The following is a 19,438-nucleotide window of genomic DNA, read 5'->3' on the forward strand; positions in this document are numbered from 1 at the left end:
ATCACTTCCAGATGAATAATATTAATGCATAAACTCTATTGAGACAGAATCTTGAATGGTAAACTCGCTTCCAGATGACTCTGTATAGTGATTTCTAAATACCGTACCATACAAAGATGTATGATTTTTATTTAGAAAGTAAAATTTTTTTCCTATTTCATTGTTATTTATGTTAAAGAGTGCCTACTCTTAAGAAAATACATGATTTTACTGACCCTGAAAACCCCTGCGTTGTCCTGCGTAACTGATGAGCAGAGGATACTAACATAGCTCTTAGTTATGTGGATAGTTTTTCATGGTTGAACCACTTCGGTTTAGTTTGACGGGTGGAATTTTAGTTTTATTTCACACCCATTGTTTTCACATTTTAAATCAAGCTAAATATGTTGTTTATGTTTTCGTGCTTGCTTTAATGCTGCTTGTTTTATCACAAGATAACCTCAATATGCAAACACACAGCTTGCAAATTTCAGAAGATGCAAACATAAATTTAAAATAAGAGAAAAATTCAGCATTGTGTCCTGGTGTTTCAAATTTAACTGTAATGCCTAAGGTTAATTTAGTTCATGAGTCTGCCTTGTAGTGGCATGCAAGAGCTGGAAGCAGTTACATCAAAAGCAGTCTGTCCAACGTGACCATCTCCCTCTACCACCTCCTCCACTCAGTAACTCGATGTTGTCTCACTACTGTATAATTTATAGTTGTTTGCACTAGGAGGAGCAGAATGAAAGAATTAAAAATTACAAGGATGAAAATAAACACAAATAATATATTTATATTTTATTATCGACAGTTTGCGTAAGTAATACAGCTGTTCAGATTAAGTCTTCGACTAAAGTTAGCAAACATTCTTATCTAGAAAACATTGAAAGTAGAAATTTTATGTCTTGTACTTAGTATCTGCTTACAATATAAAGTAAGAGATATTTGTGATCATCTCTTATTTTAGTTTATGTCTTGTACAAATAGAGTGCATATTCTCGATACCACAATAGCAGTAAAGTGAGGTTAGCTGACAAAAAAGTTTTTGATTGTTGAAATACAGTAGATCCAAAATCAATAACAAAATATTTTACAAGAATTATCCATTGCTTCTCATCAGAGGTTTCAATTGAATAAGTTTGTATATGATATTATCAATACTCTTCTGTACTTATAGTTTGTTCCGCACAATTAGATGTGCATGTACATTTTTTCAGTTGACTATAAAAACTTAAACAGTATAAAAGGCATTTTAGGCTATATACTGTAGGTATTATAAAAATACAAAATAATAGAATTAAAGAAACAATGAAAATAAACATTGGAATATATAATACATACTTGCAATGAAAATAAAAATGCTGCTCCTAGTGGTTGTCGGTGGTTAAATAGCACTTGAAATTGATAAGTTCAAAAATACTGTACTATGAAGATATATAAGAACACCAAAAAATAAAGATTTTAAGAACACTAAAAAATAAAGATTTTTTTACAGATTTATATTCTGTTTACATACAAGATGGGTATGTTTTGAATGGGAGTTTAAAGTAGCTGGAAGAGTATTGTTGGCTGTCGAAATAAATTCGGATATAGTGTTAATTTCTGCCACCGTCGTTTACTCCTCTGTGCATGTTGCATAAGATTTTTCATAATTCTGACCATTTGCATCGAGATCTTTCAAGAATGTACCATCCAGTACATATTACTAAGTATGCATGTTATTCTGACAGTTTTGCCTTGTCCATCGCTATTCCAGCTGTGACCAGATTGTAGAATGATCTTTCAAATTTGGTAGTTAAATCAGTGGACCTTCAGAAGTTCAAACTGCTTTTCTTTTGAGCAGGTTGATATAAGTCACATTTCTTTGTTTATAGGTTTTTCTCTGCCAGATGGACAGATCTGTAAACAGTTAATTTTACATTATCCACTTAATTATTTTTGTGTTTATTATGGTAATTTTCTTTCTTGTAAAAGATAAGCACTACGATATCACAGTAAGTTCCCTTTACTTTTAGTATAAAGGAGTTTTGCAGCAAAAAGGGGGTAGTTAAGCTTCCCTATAAGGAAATATACCTTAGTCACCTGTCTCAAAAATAACACAGAAAACATTGTGAACCCCCTTTATCATGAAGCTCTATTATCTGATCAATACTGTAACTAAAAGGTTTATTAGATTCATGCCACATAGTTCCGGTTTGAGGAAGGTCCTAGCCTTTTTGAAATCTCGGCAATGACTACCAGCAGCTTCTTCCTCCTGAAGGGATTGGAGCTTATTCCACCCATTCTTGGCCCTCTCAGTCTCAGTCCAGGGAGGGTAATTAGATGAAGAAGGGGCCAGAGGTTTATCCCCTGCAGTCAGTAGGGTGATGCCTTGGCTGCTTTGCACAATCCTTCTCCATCACGTATTCAAATCCAATCCTGACCTATCTAAAATTGTGCACAGGAAGTCTTTTACAATCTTCTCCAGTTCTCAGCTATCTGCTCTTCATGAGACATTTAAGCTAAGTCATTTAAGCTAGGGGTGCTTGGAATGACCTTTTTATACAGTATTCTCACCAGGATGAGATAGAAACTCCTCAGTCTTATTACAATCTGAGGATTGTGATTTATGAGATTCTGATCTCAAGTCTAAGCAAAGGAAGAAATATCTAGGATGCTGTTCAACTGAGAACTTTTCATTATACTTGTATCAGCAAACACAGGAGGTAGCGCACCTGTTCTTGACCAGTAGGAGCTGCTGAACCACTCATGGTAGTAGAAAAGATCTGTTGGCAAGGAGAAAAGAGTAAATTTGTGCTTTTTCTCTTCCAGAGTGAGTATCAGCTCTCATCCTTCAGCCAGTACCTTTGGGGTTGGTCATACAGTGAAGATCCCAATTTGACAGTTCTTGATCTGAAGCAAGTGGACAGTCTCAGCTGGGACCTAACACTGACTTCATAGGCCAGGGGGAAGGTGAAACATTTTGCATGTTTTATCCATTCCTTCTGAGAATAGGAGAAGTGCCCTTGCCCTTGGAGGGCCACTCTCCTCCATCAGTAGGAGTAATGGATCACATCTGCTGATCAATCCCTTGTGTTCGTCAAGCCGAGTGTGAGCTCGGTGTGACAGCTGCCCCTGTGGCAGTGGTTATTGAGTGATCCCACACATACTAATCACCGGCATTATAGGCCAGGTAAGAATAGGATATATGCTGGACTTGAAGTCCCTGGGGGAATGGCCCAAGGTTGAAGGGACCTTCGAGCAGTAAAGGGGGGAATGGACCATATCTTCAGCACAAGCACCTGTAAATTAAGGAAGGTTGGATTTTTTTCTCAAAAGACTCTTTTCAGCTTCGGTAAGAGAATTGGTGAAGAGGCTCCTTACGTGGATATCTCCTCGGGAAATATGTCTATGCCTGAAAGGAGTGTTAAGTAGTTTTGCCTATCCTGGGTCTTGGATCCCAGTGTAGGATGATCCTCGTCTTCAGGCTAATGGTTCACTCGCCCAATCCTAACCTGAGTGGGGCATTAGAAGGGTCTTTACCCGAAGACTGTCTCTCTTCTCTACATCGTCAAGAGAGTTGTAGACTCTTCATCATATCAAGCTTTTGAGGGATTGGGTTTCTGTTGCATTTGTTATCTCGTAGACTGTGAGGAAGGCTCTGTATCTTGAAAACCAGTTTGGGATCTACCCGATCCTATCCCTCTGTGTAAGTGTACATGAAGGTATCATGTGTTACACCGAGGCACTGTAGTGCTACTTCAGGTCTGGATACCTGTGATTGTTGCAGGCTTCTCATTAGCCACAGCAGCAACAATGAGGAACTGCTCTGGCTTGGTAAGGCTGCTTGCTTGCTGATGTGCCTTTGGTCTGTGTGTACCTCTGCCACCTTAAGGAAGGACTTAAAAGCTGTGTCCTATCAATAGCAGCCTTCCAGTTTACCGGTCGGCATACTAGAACCCTAGGTTTAAGTTTGAAGATTTCAACCCTTTTGCCTCTCTTTACCTTATAGGTGTTGTCCACAGGACCATGGACAATTTTATTTGAATTCTGAGGTGGCAGTTCAGTTCTCGCGTAACACTCCCCACTGCCATCAGGACTTGCATGCATCTCATCTAAGGTAATGCATTTGACATAAGTCTCAAGAAAAGGTAGAATGACTGGCTCTTCTACTTTTTTGTTATCCACTCAAGGGGATGCAGTAGCACAACCATTACACGCTGGTAGAAAAGTTGATGCTAGCGAGTTATACGATGCAGCACTTTTCTTGTAGACTATATCTGTCAAGAAGAAACTCCTCCCTCCTCCTGGCAAGGGAGAGGACGGGCGGGTGTCTTACTAAACATTTCTCTTAATGCCTGGTTTGACACTACTGCACTGGCTTCATCTCCCTGTTAGAGAGTGTGTGTTTCAGTGTGCTAGTACAGTACATTACTGGCTTACTACATTCCCCTTTACAGGACCAGGAATGGTGACAAGTCCAGAAAGGAAAAGAACCTTCGTTTGGTTCTAGGAGACCTTCCTACACCTATAGGAGAGAGTCTTATTTCAAAGCAAGAAAGGTTTGTATAGGCGCAATAAATGACCAATTTTAAAAGTACAGTAATGTGTATTTTTCCTAGTTATGCAATCCAGTCCTTTAGATGAAATATTCAACTTCATCCACCTTTCCGTCATATGCCTTTGGACAAAAGTGGCTGTTCTGTGACTGCCCGTCTATCATTACCAAGTACCTTGTTAATGATTTATTGGCCGCACCAGTACTACTGAAGACATATCCCTTATTTTAAAGAACTCGGTTTGCTTAGCTTGGAAAAATATACAAATAACTTCTAAAATTATAATTTTTTTTTCTAGTACCAAAGTATATTTACAATATACAAATGTATTGACAATATGCAGTAGTAAGTGCCCTCATTTCATCCCCTAGAATATTGTTGGCTTGCGTACCATTTTGCATTAATAATGAGGTTGGTGCACAATTTGATTCATATCTTAGGATCCTTACGGCATTTGCATAGTGAAACCTATGTTATGCTGATACAAAATATTTAGGTAAAAGTCATGGGATTTAAATATTCTTAGATTATCATAAGCTTGAAATTATTTTATTTAGAAATGGTATGGGATTTTTTGGATAGAGAATAATATTTAGAATTTATATAAAATTTTTATTGATCTGATAATTTATTTGTTAATGTACAGTAAATGTTCTTTTTTTAAGAAAGTTCTTTTTAAGGTATCATATCGGTAACATCCCTGACTCGCATCACATCATGTGTCTGGAGTTCAAGCTTGCCAAGCTGCATGGTTTCCAGTAGTGTCTCCAAGTGCAGTTTAAAACACTACTTTTATGCTAGGGATGGAGATTTTTGTCAAGCCTACTGGTGGTCTACCTGCTGATTCATCAACAGCCATTACCTAGCCTTCCTTTTATATTTTTCATATTTAACTGAGGATCTGTGACTTGACTTCGTATCCATGCCAGAAGTTGTGGACTTGGTTTCTGTAACAGATACATGGCCAGAGGTACATCAGCTTGCATAATTTTGATCCAAGATCAGACCTGTGTCAATCAACAGTGCTGTAAGTTGCGGCCAGAGTTTCATTAACCGATATTTGGTTAGACTAAGACTGTGAAGGTACCAGGACTTCAGTGATACCTGGAGTTGCCGTTGTGAATACGAGAATAAAGCTCAATTGGGAGAGATTTCCATGACATATCTTACAGCCAAGGCAATTTAGTAATCAGGTCTAGAGCCCTGAAGATCAAACTCATGCTTGAATCAAGGCTTTGCTGATACTGTACCTTGAACCACAGACAAATTGTGCTATGGACCTGTTCATAACTAGAGTAGCATAAGGGGTCTAGTGACTATAACTGTGGCCAGTTCAAAGATCACTAGAATCTTTGAACCTAGAGGTCTTCAGACAACTAGGGTTACTACCCAACTTTAAACATTGCTACTTCAGATTTCATGTATTGCTTGGAGCCATGACCCGTCCAGCTTTGACAACAAGGCCCATTCTGATAACCACCAGTTCTTCTCTTAATTTTGTGAGTGACGAATACAGTACAGTTGGCCCTCCTTCGCGGGTTCTGCCTTATTGCTTTTGGTTTCTCGCAGTACATAGATCCACATGATATTTAAATAAACTTTGTATTTCTCATGGTTAGAACTGCTGCACGTAGCCTGACATTTTCAAACAGTCCAGGCTGCGTAGCACCCGGCCTTCACTCCCTTTGAAACTTTTATAGTAAAAATTATTAAAAGAAGTTCAGATATATATACAGTAGGTTTGAATAATATTTTATATGTAATATAAAATGCTTGATGAAAAATATAAATTTGCATTACAATTATAAGAAAAAATTCTCTCATGCTTTGAAAAAAGGTAAAAATTTTGAAATTGTATGCTGGAATAATTTTCTTTAGAAGAATTGTTATTTCAATGAAAAAAAATAAGGAAATTAGAATATATATAGAATTTACGATAATTGGGAACTTCCTTAGTTGTTAACCAAAAAAAATTGTACTTTTTCAATATCAAACTTACCCGATGATCATATAGCTGCATCCCTGCTGCCATATGATCATCGGGTAAGTATATTCAAAAATTTATTTTACTAAGGAAAATAACATTTTTTCAAAAGGCTTTTTAGAATTGCCATCACATGATGATATGAAGTTTTATTGATTATAGTGTACTTAGCTCTAATTTAGATTTTTTAGTATCGACTACGGTCAAACGGGAAATGAAATTACTCTTTACTGGCAGCCAGTTCAGTTAGCTCGTTAGTCAAGCAAAGCTGTCAACCTTTTTTCTTTTTTTGTGGCAACTGATTCTGACCTAGGTGTTTTTTCACAAATTGATAAAGAGAAAAACATACTTCATGTTAGCTTATGCTATGTTGAGAGATTTCTTAAAAAATTCAAATTTTTCCATTGAACAATAAGAGATTAAGGAAAAATATTTCTGTATTAAACAAACAAATTGATGTAAGCTTTGAGGGAGCATGGCTAAAAATAGAATAAGTCTGCTATTTCTGGTAGAGCTGATATATTAACAGCTCTCAGATACGGAAAAGAATATCCATGTTTTAAGGAGTAAATTTGTTTGTACAAAATCAGCATTAAATGGAATTCAGACAAAATAGTGGGAAATGCTTGGAAAGGGAAATAGGAAGTAAGGATATTACCCAGAAAGAAAAGGTATACCAAACAATAGAAATGTGTGATTAACAAATAAAAAGCAAAGTGAAAAGAAGGAAGAATGGAAGATAAAATATACTGTAAATATTTTACTGAATGTGAAATAGTCTTTTTTTCATTTTAATTATTTAAATTTTTTTTGTAATTTATTATGTAGGAAGGCATCAATTATTATTAAAGGTAAATAATAAGCTGAAAATAATTAGATAAAAATCATGATAGGAAGGAAAATTAATTAAAGTGATTGCAGACTATAATTTTATGTAGAGAGAGGGTGGAGGGAAATCATATTAATCACAACTAAATGACATGTATATATAACATTAAACTTAATAGAATTAAATAGTTAAATTTTAAAGCTTTAGTATTGCGAAGAGAATTGAATGAAATATAGTTAGTGTATTTAGTGTTATAGATGATTTAGCAGTTTATTAAGGGAAGGATATAAATATATGAGTTTTTGTAGTTTATTATACAATTACTGTACTTTAATAAAACATAGTACAATTAGTGGACTACTTGAAAACTATGTACAGTAGTTCGTTATTTGTGGAGTTATGTGACTGCACATAGGTACAGTATTGGTTAGTTGGTTAAGGAGCTAGAGTTCTTGACCCAATGGCACCAATTACACAAGGATTTTTGCTCTTTGCGGATGTGTCTTGTTACCTAACCCCTGTTAAGACCAAGAGCCAAATACAGCAGCACCTTGAGTGACAAGAAACTTTGGAGACGAGCAAATTGGATTATACATACTGTATATGAATTGGTTACAAGTATTACATTAGTCTGTGTGCAAAAATTTTGCACTGAATTGGCATTTTTCTTGGACAAGTACAAACAAGACTATCAGTGCTGTGCGCAGAAAGCAGTCAAGTGTTGCCCATGTACCACACGCTAAGTATTCACACTGTGTTCACACATAAGGTTTCTGCAGGGTGAACAATGAATCCATTTACAGATAATGCAGTGGCCCATTTCCATGCCCTTTAAAAAAAAAAGACAAAAGCAGTTGCCTCTAGATATATTACTCGTGAAAAATAAGTGCAAGTATGTTAAAAAAAAAGAAAAGGTGCTTAAATGTTCAGAGCATGTAAATTAAGTGATTCAGTTAGTGATAATGAATTTCTTTCTAGAGAAAGTAGTCCCAATATCTTACCAGAAACCATCATGCAGGGAGATTTTCCTTACAAATAGTAACCCCTCCCTTCCTATCTCGTCGTCTTCACGCCAGCCAGATTTAGTGCGAGTTAAGTTAATTTGTCAGTTATATTTATTTTTCATTGCGAATTACTAATCTTTATTCATATTTTATGATATTTATAATTTGTAGAGTACAATAATTGCCATTACAAAACCTTTAAAATTTAGTGTTTATTTTTGTTTATGGATTTGTGGAAAGCATTGAGTAAATTTCCTTTATTTCATATGGGAAAAGTTGTTTTGGCATACGAGCATTATAATCTGCGAGCTTGCTGCCAGAAAAATTAAACTTGTAACCCCGGCTACTGCTGTATTGTATATTCACAGACAATGGTTGGAAAAAACATTTGATCTTGATGCAGCCAACAGCTTCTTTTTCTCTTTAAAAGGTTTGAAGGTCACTCATGGATGTCGGAGGCATGAGACCAAACATATACCCATATGATCATCACTTGCTCAGACCAGGGAGGACCAGTCTTTGACTGCTAATGACAGGAGATAGACCTCCCCCAACCCCCATCCGTGAAATCTATCAAATCAATGGCTTTGCTTGAACTGAGTGAGGGCCTGCAGAATTAGAAAATGTGCTGTGTGTTAGCAAGGCCATTATTAAGTATTTATTGTAACAAGGTTATGAATAGTTCTGCATTCATTTTGAGTTGCTGAAATTAAGAGCTCAAAAATGTTACCCTCTGAATTAGGGCTCTGCCTGTCATATTGGAATTGCTTGCAGACCCTTGTCCAGATGTAGACAGTGGCTTTTCCCTGTAGGTACATCCAAATAATGAGAATGTGGCCACAAGAAAATATTCCTGCATCGATTAGAAACTAGATCAGTTGGAGTTGGTGACAAAGACAGCTTCTTTGGAGAAGTTATTAGTAATTACCTCAGACAACGAAGTTGGAAGGAGGTTATGTTTTACCCCCTGTTTGTGAGTGTTTGTTTGTGAACAGCTTCCTGGCCACAATTTTAATCGTTGAGTAATGAAACTTGGATGGATTAACTGTAATGTAAAAAGTTGGAAATAATTAGATTTTGGAAGGTCAAATGTCAAGGTCCCGGTCAAGCAAAATGTCAAATTCATGTAATGAGCCATAAGTTTGAACATCATTGTCAGAGAGACTTCAAACTTGGTTTATATTTGAGTGTATGAAAATCTACGCCAAATAATACATGTTAAGGTCGAGTCCAAGGTCAAGGTCAAGTAAAAGGCCAAATCCCAGTCATCAATCATATGGCAACAATTTTAATTGTAAAGTAATGAAACTTGCAGGGATTTTAAAGTGTAAAGAGCTAGAAATTATTAACTTTTGTAAGGTCCAAGGTCAAGGTCACGGGCAAGCAAAACTTCCAAACTCGGTCTAAACGGTCGAGAAATAAGCTGCCCTGGCGGAGGTTTGTGCTCTACCGAGTGCCTGTCTAGTTACCCTATAAATTTGACAGAAGCCAAGTTCTAAATGTTTTCATTGAAGCATGTGTTATTCCATAAACTGGATTTTTTCATTGATAAAACAGGAATCCTAGTTGACCACAAGACTTTCTTGCCAAAGTTGTTTTCTTTATGCTGGCTACCTTTTCTATATTTGAACATATTGCCTCTTTTCTCTTAGGAAACAAATCGTCCGTATCAGGCACATGATCTTCCGTAGGACCATTTACAGTATGATCAGTGGACCTTACGGCGTCAATGACCTTAGAAGTCAGGATGCCTGAAAACTTTAAATCAATCAATCAATCAGTGGACCTTAAGGCAAACCAGTTTGTGTTGCTTGACTATAAACTTTTCTCTCTCCTACTAAAACAAGGAAGATAGAATTCATTCCAAAGGTTTTCCATGGAAGGAACAGAGTTTTCATGGGCAGCCTCAGCAGACAACCAAACCTTTCCATCGGCTGGGTCCTGGCATATAAAAATAATTAGAACAGTACAGACATTATTAAGACACCTAAGACTAATTTTAAGTGCATCCAGCCTCAAGATCTTTGTGCTTCACTCCTTTAAGCCATCACCATGGGATTTAAAGGTATCAGACATGACTGCAGGTTTACCAACAATCAGGATCTGTCCCACACATGTACTGTACTACATATGTCCATTTTTTTTTTTTTTGAGGGGAAAAAGCATCTATTATAATACTCAATTTGGGAGCATGGATCTCCAAAACGCCCGACATCTTCAAAGCACAATAACACAGAGCTATGAAAATCACGTCCGAACGTTCACGGGTGCTAACAAGGAATGATGGGAGAAGGTTAGGTAGTGGTGGTTGGGGGGGGGGGTATAGTAGCTGTAGTTAACGACACCTCGTAGTAACGGGGGATTTTGAGTTGGGAGAAGTCTAATTGGAAAGGGATCTCTGGTAGTGGTATCACTCGCCCCAGTTTTAATACCGACACCATTTAGGGGTGAGCGAGCTGGATATATTCCTAGCATTCCATGCAACTTTTTTTCTCTGGTATATTTAGCAGTATTTATACCTTTGAAATGGTGCTTTAAGGAGCATTTCACTGGACGACACAGGTTCCTCGCCCAGAAATAGATTTTTCCTTCGTCAAAATCCCTTTATTCCTTCCAGAGGCAAGAAATTGGCTAATTATTAATAATGGATAAATGCAAAAGTAGCTGATAAGAAGACTGAACACAGTATTTTGACGTAGCATTACATTCACTTAAATCTTTAATCATCAACATCCATAACGCTTTCATGAAGACTATCACACATCTTCAAAGTGTATGATACTAAGCAGGTTGACACTATGACCCTTCAAATGAATATGGATGGTGATTTTTGCAAAATAAGGAGCAGCCATATTTGCCAAAAGTGCGAGTAGATCAGTTAAAATATAACTTGGGAAAGATGGTCAAGCCGAATGTCCCTAAACAACTCTCATATTCATAATTACTGTTTTCAAACAAATCCCCATTTGGGGGATTTCTGTTTTGGAGGATTTCAAATCTTTATAGGCTGCAGTTGTTTAAACATAAAAGCGGTATTAAGCTAGTGAAAAACTAAAGATATGGGTTATGTGGGACTTATGTACGGTATGAAGCAATATTTTAAATGTACAATATTAATCTTTTTGCCTTTAATAGAATTGTACAGTACATGTAAGAATGATTAACTGCTGGCAAGATAAGATTAACTCTATTACAGAGCATTGGCAAAATTCATGTAGAATTTGAAGTTGCCATTCTATCCTAATGCGATGAAATACTTATATAACAGTTGTAGGAATGTGGAATGAGAAATATTTAAGATGCATAGCCCTTAATTCAGATCACAAATGGAATTCACTGGTAAAGCTTCGTAGGTTCAGTATACCAACAGAACACGTAATCTTACATCCCTGTTGTAATAATTATGAAATTTTATAGTTGAAAGCAATGAAGTCAAAAGAAACTCTTCGAAAAAACACTGTGCCCAAAAAACTCGACTTGTTTGCAAGTCCAAAATCAGAAGGATGTCCTAGAGGGCGCGCGTGGTAGGTGTCGTTGGGGAGTTCAACTATGTTCTCTAGGGCCTGTCACGGCCCTCCCCATTGATGAAGGGATTATCTAAATGGAAGACAACCTGTGAATAGTGGTTTTTCACACGCCTTTGTTTAATACACGACACCTACAAGGTGTTCGCGCGAGGGTTGTAACCTCTGCATTCCATGCTTTTATCTTTCTCTAGTATATTTGGAAGATTTATATTAGGAAAGGTATAAGGAAGGACCTTTCTCACCGGGCGTCACAGGCCTCTTCCCAGAAATAGGTTTTTCCTTCGTCAAAATCCCTTTTATATTCTGTGTTTGTAAATAAACAATTGATGATGAGTTCCCAGGTCCCAACACATTGAATCTATTTTCTCTATGTAGAGGTAGCCTAGGATTATAGTTTTTATCAATCAGAAGTTTTACAGACAATATCAGTTCCAAAGATATTATGCTGGTCAATGGTATTGGTAAATCCTAATATAGATGGTCTCTAAAAGGCCTTTTTTTCTAATAAAGGTTGTGGTAGGCTATTGGAACCGTCCCTGCCTGACGCTCGCCGGACTTGGGTTCGAGTCCTACTCAAACTCGATAATTTCTTTAGTGCCTGAAACCTCACCATCCTTGTGAGCTAAGGATGGGATGTTTGGGAGAGTCTGTAGGTCTACCTGCTGAGTCATCAGCAGCCATTGCCTGGCCCTCCCTGATCCTAGCTTGGGTGGATAGGGGACTTGGGCACTAATCATAGGTATATATGGTTAGTCTTTAGGGTGTCGTGCTTACTACGGCAATGTCACTGTCCCTTGCCTCTGCCATTCATGAGTGGGCTTTAAACCTTTGGGTGGAGAGGGGGATTGGGGGCTGATCATATGTATATATGGTCATTCTCTTGGGCATTGTCTCTGTCCTATGCCTCTTGTCATTCATGAGCGATCTTTAAGTCTGTCATTACATGTCTAATAAATCTCTGACATGATTAGCAAGTGTTAATCGGAATTCCTCATATCTTCATCTCGGTTAAAAAGGAAGGCTTCCTTATAACCAACAGAAATTTCCAATCTCTTTAAAAGCAGTCACTTCTAATAAGATGATTGTTATAGCCAAATTTACACCTTACCAATTTCTATACTGGATTTATTTTCCTTGAGTTAGATTGGTTTAGCCAACCACCTTACAGTAACAATCAAGAAAACATCTTTTCAGTAAGGGTTAGCCACCGAAGGGAAGTTATTGAAAGATGTATGTAAATTGCACCTCAAAATAATGTAAATCTTTTTGAGAGTGCACCAGCCACCCGTTGAGATACTACCGCTAGAGAGTTATGGGGTCTTTTGACTGGCCAGACAGTACTACATTGGATCCTCCTCTCTGGTTACGGTTCATTTTCCCTTTGCCTACATACACACTGAATAGTCTGGCATATTCTTTACATATTCTCCTCTATCCTCATACACCTGACAACACAGATTACCAAACAATTCTTCATCACCCAAGGGGTTACTGCACTGTACTTGTTCAGTGCCACTTTCCTCTTGGTAAGGGTAGAAGAGACTCTTTAGCTATGGTAAGCAGCTCTTCTAGGAGAAGGACACTCCAAAATCAAACCACTGTTCTCTAGTCTTGGGTAGTGCCATAGCCTCTGTACCATGGCCTTTCACTGTCTTGGGTTAGAGTTCTCTTGCTTGAGGGTACACTCGAGCACACTCTCCTATCTTATTTCTCTTCCTCTTGTTTTGTTAAAGTTTTTATAGTTTATATAGGAGATATTTATTGTTGTTACTCTTCTTAGAATGTTTTATTTTCCTTTTTTCCTTTCCGCACTGAGCTATTTTCCCTGTTGGAGCCCCTGGGCTTATAGCATACTGCTTTTCCAACTAGGGTTGTAGCTTAGTAAGTAATAATAATAATAATAATAATAATACACTTGACTACAAGTAAAAAAAGAATTTACAGGGTACTAATTTTCAGTGTACCATTCCAGTTGCGATACATTTATCTATCGTGTAGAACAACAAGCCAGCCATACTCACCAAATAATTAATATCCAATTAAGTCATTATTTGTATAGAATTTGTTCTCTATTTTCTTATATGCCAGTGATTGTATTTTTAGTATTTATGTTTAGAATATACATTTCACTTTAATTTGGAACCATCAATTTTTCACTTTTGAAACATCACTTTGTTATACATACACTACCTATTATTTTTGTATTGCATGTAAAAGCAGTACAGTATAAGTAAGAATGTACAAGAAATTCCTCCTGGGAACTACTGCAATAGTAGATACTTTGATGGATATTGAGATTAATTTTTCTTGATTTTTTATTTGTAAATAAAATAGGCTTTTTTGTATATATATATATAAATGATCGGCATTTGCAAGTTAGTTGGAGCACCTATTACTGACGTTTGGTCGCAATTTGTGAAAGTGCAAGTATAGTTTAGGATTATTAGTGTTACCTATATTGTTAATTGCAAAATACATAGGTAATTTAGTCCATATGTAACATTTTATGGCATATTTAATTTGTAGAGTTTTCCCTCACCATTAGTGTTTTTATCTTTTATTATTACATGAAATGGGCAGTCACTTTTGCCAATAGTTGGGCAGTTTGCTGTGGAAAAAAGTGGTCTTCACTTTTGGTGTTACACATTAGCTTTTAAAATTGTCCAAAGTTCTATCTTCATATCTTTTTCTTGAGTCTTTTTAATATAGAAAAAGTGTGATACTTTTTTCACAGTTGATTTGTCCATAAAAAAGAACCTTTTGAAAGGAATGTTAAATTGTATTTGCAGCAAAGTCGTGGACGGCAGCCTGGTACATCTGGTCGCTTACATCGGACACAGAGTGGTGATTGGGTTTGGTCCAGCGATGAAGAAGGAGACAAGGATGAAGATGTAAGTAGAATATTTCAATAATTTGTTGATAGACTGTGAATTTTTTAATCAGATGTTTGGACAATTGGATATAGTTTCCAAGATTATATTTATAAACTAGAGACAATGGTACATTGACTTAGAAATCCCATGCTACTGCACAGCATTTCTTCAATTACTCTAGACCCTAGAAGAGGAGAATGATATATTTGAAGGTATTTTTTTTTGTGGTTAACATATCATATAGCTAATATGTAAAATGGAGTTGTGGCAAGAGTGTTACAGCTTTATGTGATCGTTTTAAAGTGTGTTAGAGTGAAAGTATTGATGTTCTGCATACTGTCTTTGTAGGAAATAGTCTAGGTATACATTATATATAAAATAAGAGTAATTTCTATGCATTCGGCATATTACTGGAACATTGTGGATATAATATTTACTATATTGCTAAAGTAACTTTAATACAGAAAGTTTATTAGCAGTATTTTGAATTTTTATCAGATAGCAAAATTGAAGATTTGGTGTACTGTAGTTCTTAATGCAGTAGAAAGAATAAAGGAGGCATTTTGAATTTCTTGAGGTTTATAAAGGAGAATTTAAAAGATATTTTGAATTTCATTCAAAATGAAAAACTTCCATCTTTTACCTTGGCATTTGTTTAGGATGCACTTTATCCAAGACACACTTAACAATTTCAGAAACCCAATGCCACTTCCAAGAATAATTCTCCTGCAGACAACAAAATTAATTCAGCTGCTGCTACTAATGTTTCTCATATTAAACATGTAGGTTTCGTTGGGTAAGAATTGTCACTTGGACAAATAGAATTGTTTTCTTGTATCCTGAATACATAAAAAGTCTAATACTTTTTAATTTGAAATGCAAGTTGCCAATTCCTTGGTTATGCCTAACTTTTTATATCATGTTCTTTTCCCCTTTGTGTGCTTGCATTCGTTTTAAATTCTTTTTTCAATGGTGTTTATGCTATGTGATTTGCATCATCTCAAGTTTTATTGAGAGTCTTGAGTTTCTTTGAAATCTTTATGGTGTGATCCCTTATGTTTCATTATCTTGAACTGTACAAATTATGTACCATAGTTGAAGATTTGAACAATGTTTGTTTGAGCTCTAGAATTTTTTCATCAATAGAGCTACATTTTCGGATTTTTCCATATTTCTTATTCATAAATGTGGTTATGGAATTTTTATGAGAATGTAAATGTTGCATTATTTTAATTAGTGGCTGTGAACCAAGAAATGATGTCCAGGTACAATGTTAAATTCTTCCATTTAAGCAGAAACAAGTACACATACAAATAGGTGTAAAGGGTGAAGGAGGGGCAAATCATCTCTATACATACCACTTCTTTTCCTCCCACTTGACATTCCCATAAAGTGTTAATGAGGATTTCATTAGACATTATTATTTTTATTTCTAAAAATTTTAAAAAGTGATAAATATCAGGTTGCTTGGTTGAATAGTTTGAAGGATTTTTATGGTTCTACTTCCTTTTGACATATTTATCTCTAAACATCATGCACCCTAGACTAATAGCAGTCATGCTTACTAATCTAGTGTGGTGGATATACTATGTTGAACAGTGTGCAGGCTTTTATTTTATTTACTGTTTATTTACTAGGCCAATTCTATGGAATATCTATAAATGTTATTTCTTTATCAGTATATGGATTATACTCTTCCTTGCTATAGGTTTCAACATCTTGCTTTAAATCTTTTGTAAATTATTTTTCTATCAGCAATTAGTTTCCATAGTTTCTACTGTTTTATTTTTTTCTGCTAATCCACGCCTTTCAGTTGTAACATTAGTTTTCTCATACAGTACTTCAGGTTAGCATTTATATTAGTTACATAGTAGGTACATATTTTCAGTTTTCATTCAGAAAAAAAAGAGATCTTTCAGGCAACTCCCAAGGGAGTCTTAAAGGGGTGACTCAGTGGTCTAGTCTCAAACCCAACGGAAGGTAATGATACTGATAAACTACAGTATTATAATGATGTAAGGAATAAAACTGTTTAATTTGAATACAGCATACTGTATACAGTATAATTCATTATTGTTGCATATTCCATGATAAAGTATTTTTTCTTACAAAGTATTAATTAAAACATTGATTCCTAAGGACAATGCTTTATTCTTCATTAGATTCTCATCGCTATGGCATCTGTTTTGCAGATCGTACTTAAGTGTTGGTGAATTATGAATGTATTGCAGTATTCTTAAAAGTGTACCAGGAAGATTGATGTAAAAATCAGTTGGCCTTCCTAGAGAAATTATGCTTTCAGGTGCTTCTGTTTCATGGAAAGCACCAGTCAAATTTATTCAACACCCACTTTTTATGTGTTTTAAATTTCAATCTCAAATTGTTGTTTGTTGTTTTGCATGTTTTTCTTTTGTGAGGTCGTTGCAAAAAAATTCTTGTGCATCAGCCCTATTTAGGACAGTAGAAACTACTTTTTACCAAGAGCACTTGGCAATTCGATGAAGCATGATGATTTTTTATAAATTAATGTTTTCAAATATTGTTTTTCATCCAAATATTTCTGTGAAACTTCCCTGATACTCACAGTGGTTCTTTCTCGAAGCTGTTTATATGCAGCTGTCCACCTTAGAATTAAAGTTGTTCCATAAGTGGAATACAAACCAACGCTTTTTATAGGGGTATTACTTTCGGTGAAGCTGAAAGGACGAGCCATTAAAATTTAGGTGAACTACCCATCCTGCTAGTTAGTGGGGGGTAGGGGGTTAGCTCGCTACCCCTCCCACTCACACGCCTGTGATTGAGCTCACTTTGCTTTTGGCTCGGATGGAGAGTGGTTGTCACCGCTCTTCCTTCTCGCGTCTTGAGCAGGAGGTTTCCCAACGCTTTTCAGCACGTCAGCGGCCGTCACATCCTCATGCAAAGAGGATCACCAACTGCAGCCACCAAAGGTGGAGGTTATGGCTGCTTGGAGGCTAGGGTGGTTAACGATCGTTTACCGTCGTACCAGGAAAGCTTTGGAGACTTTTCTTCTCTCTGGCACCTGCACCATTGACTTTCTGGCCCACCAGGTAGAGACCCTGTGGGCTTACACCAGTCTGAAACGTCCAGCGATTCATGAATCGCCTCGAGAGTTGTCGATTCACTGCCCTTCCTCTCGCTCGGCGGTAGCGATCGACCACGCATTTTTCGTGGTATCGCTCGTCGACTCTTATTAGCGTCGGCGTCGGACATCGACCCGTTGTACATTGTTGACATAGTTGTTTCGGAGAGCCTGTCTGCTGCCCTGCCAGCTGCTCCTGGGATTGCGTCTTCTTCTCCATCTTCTGCCGCCGAGGTCTGTGCTCCTTCCCCTGACGAACATCCTTTGGGGAAAGGGCAAAGTCTGAGGCACATCTCTCTGTCGAGTGTTTCCCTTTCCAGTGAAGGGCCTCACATAGTCTCCCCTCTTTGAAGATCTGCTGTTGATCTGCCTGCCGGATCGTGCTCGTACAGTACATCTTGGGTCGGTGGCAAGAGTCCTTTCACCTCTTCGCCTCTTCAGTCTTCTTCTTCGGAAGAAACTGTCCATCCAGTGTCCTCTGGGTACCGACCTTCGCCTCCATATCCGATCTCGTCTAACATTCTCCCTAACGCTAAGATCGCTAGTCTCCGAAACTCCTCCATGGAGGGGTTCTTCCTATTGAGCCAAGGGATGTCGAGTAGCCTGCGGAGAGGTGGAGGAAGTCCAACATGGATTCCCTCCTTCTTAGGGCCCTAACAGCTCGGCCCTACAGACCTCCAGCCCCCTCCAAAGACCAACCTTATAAAACCATCAACTTTTAAAATGGCAGTGGAGGAAAACATCAGAGAGGTAAAGGTAAAGACCGCAAACGCTAAGAGAGGTCATCTTCCTGCTTGTCCACCAGTAGGGGGATGCCTACAGAGCTGCAGGACCAGGTGGATTTGGGCCTGAACCTTGGACGATCTCCGTGATTCGTTCAGGGTTTCGCGTCCCATTCGTTTCATCTCTCCCTCCACTGACCAAGAATCCAATGCTTGTAAGTTCCTTTGCGATGGGATCAGCAAAAGTGCAGGCCCTTTGGGCCGAAGTCCAGACCATTTTGGAGAAGGGCTTTCTCCAGGAGGTCCTCGACAGTTCCCGAAGCTTCTTCAGTCGACTTTCTTGTGGAAAAGGCATCTCAAGGCTGGACGCCTGTAACTGATCTCTCAGCTCTGAACAAATTTATCGAACAGACTTTATTCAGTATGGAGACGACAGACACTGTCAGTCTAGTGATAAACCACAGGACTTTGTGTACACTGGATCTAAAGGACGCATACATCCAGATCCCAATCCATCCGTCAAGGAAGTATCTGAGATTCAACATCTACAACAAGACATAACAGTTCAAGGTGCTGTGTTTCGGCCTTTCCACAGCACCTCAGGTCTTCACAAGTGTTTGCCTGGTGTCATCTTGGGCTCACAGGTTCGGCATCTGTCTTCTTCATTACCTGGATGACTGGCTAATCCTATTGGAGTCGGTGGCAACCCTTCTTCAGTATTCCTATGGGATCAGAGGAAAAGGCATATCTCAAATGGTGGCTGACACATGAGAATCTGCTGAAGGGTGTCGATCTTCTTGTTCCTCCTCCTGAGTTGATGCTGTTCTCGGATGCATCAAAAGAAAGGGGGGTGGTCCCACGGGCTGCACCACACAGTCT

The 19,438-nt window shown here is 37.5% G+C and overlaps 1 protein-coding gene across 8 annotated transcripts in view; it reads left to right on the plus strand.

Annotated features, from left to right (window-relative positions):
• The window catches only part of fray (frayed), a 506,360-nt gene that overhangs the window by 473,821 nt on the left and 13,101 nt on the right, over positions 1-19,438 (plus strand). For 6 of the 8 annotated variants that reach the window (XM_068362883.1, XM_068362880.1, XM_068362879.1 and 3 more), the window contains 2 exons: positions 14,654-14,755; positions 15,433-15,519. In XM_068362883.1, coding sequence (XP_068218984.1) covers positions 14,654-14,755; positions 15,433-15,519 — 189 coding nt within the window. The remainder of the gene's footprint in view (positions 1-14,653; positions 14,756-15,432; positions 15,520-19,438) is intronic. The other 2 variants (XM_068362882.1, XM_068362881.1) reach the window with 1 other exon arrangement.

Source organism: Palaemon carinicauda, chromosome 39 (assembly GCF_036898095.1).
Source record: "Palaemon carinicauda isolate YSFRI2023 chromosome 39, ASM3689809v2, whole genome shotgun sequence".
Taxonomy (NCBI): Eukaryota; Metazoa; Arthropoda; class Malacostraca; order Decapoda; family Palaemonidae; genus Palaemon; species Palaemon carinicauda.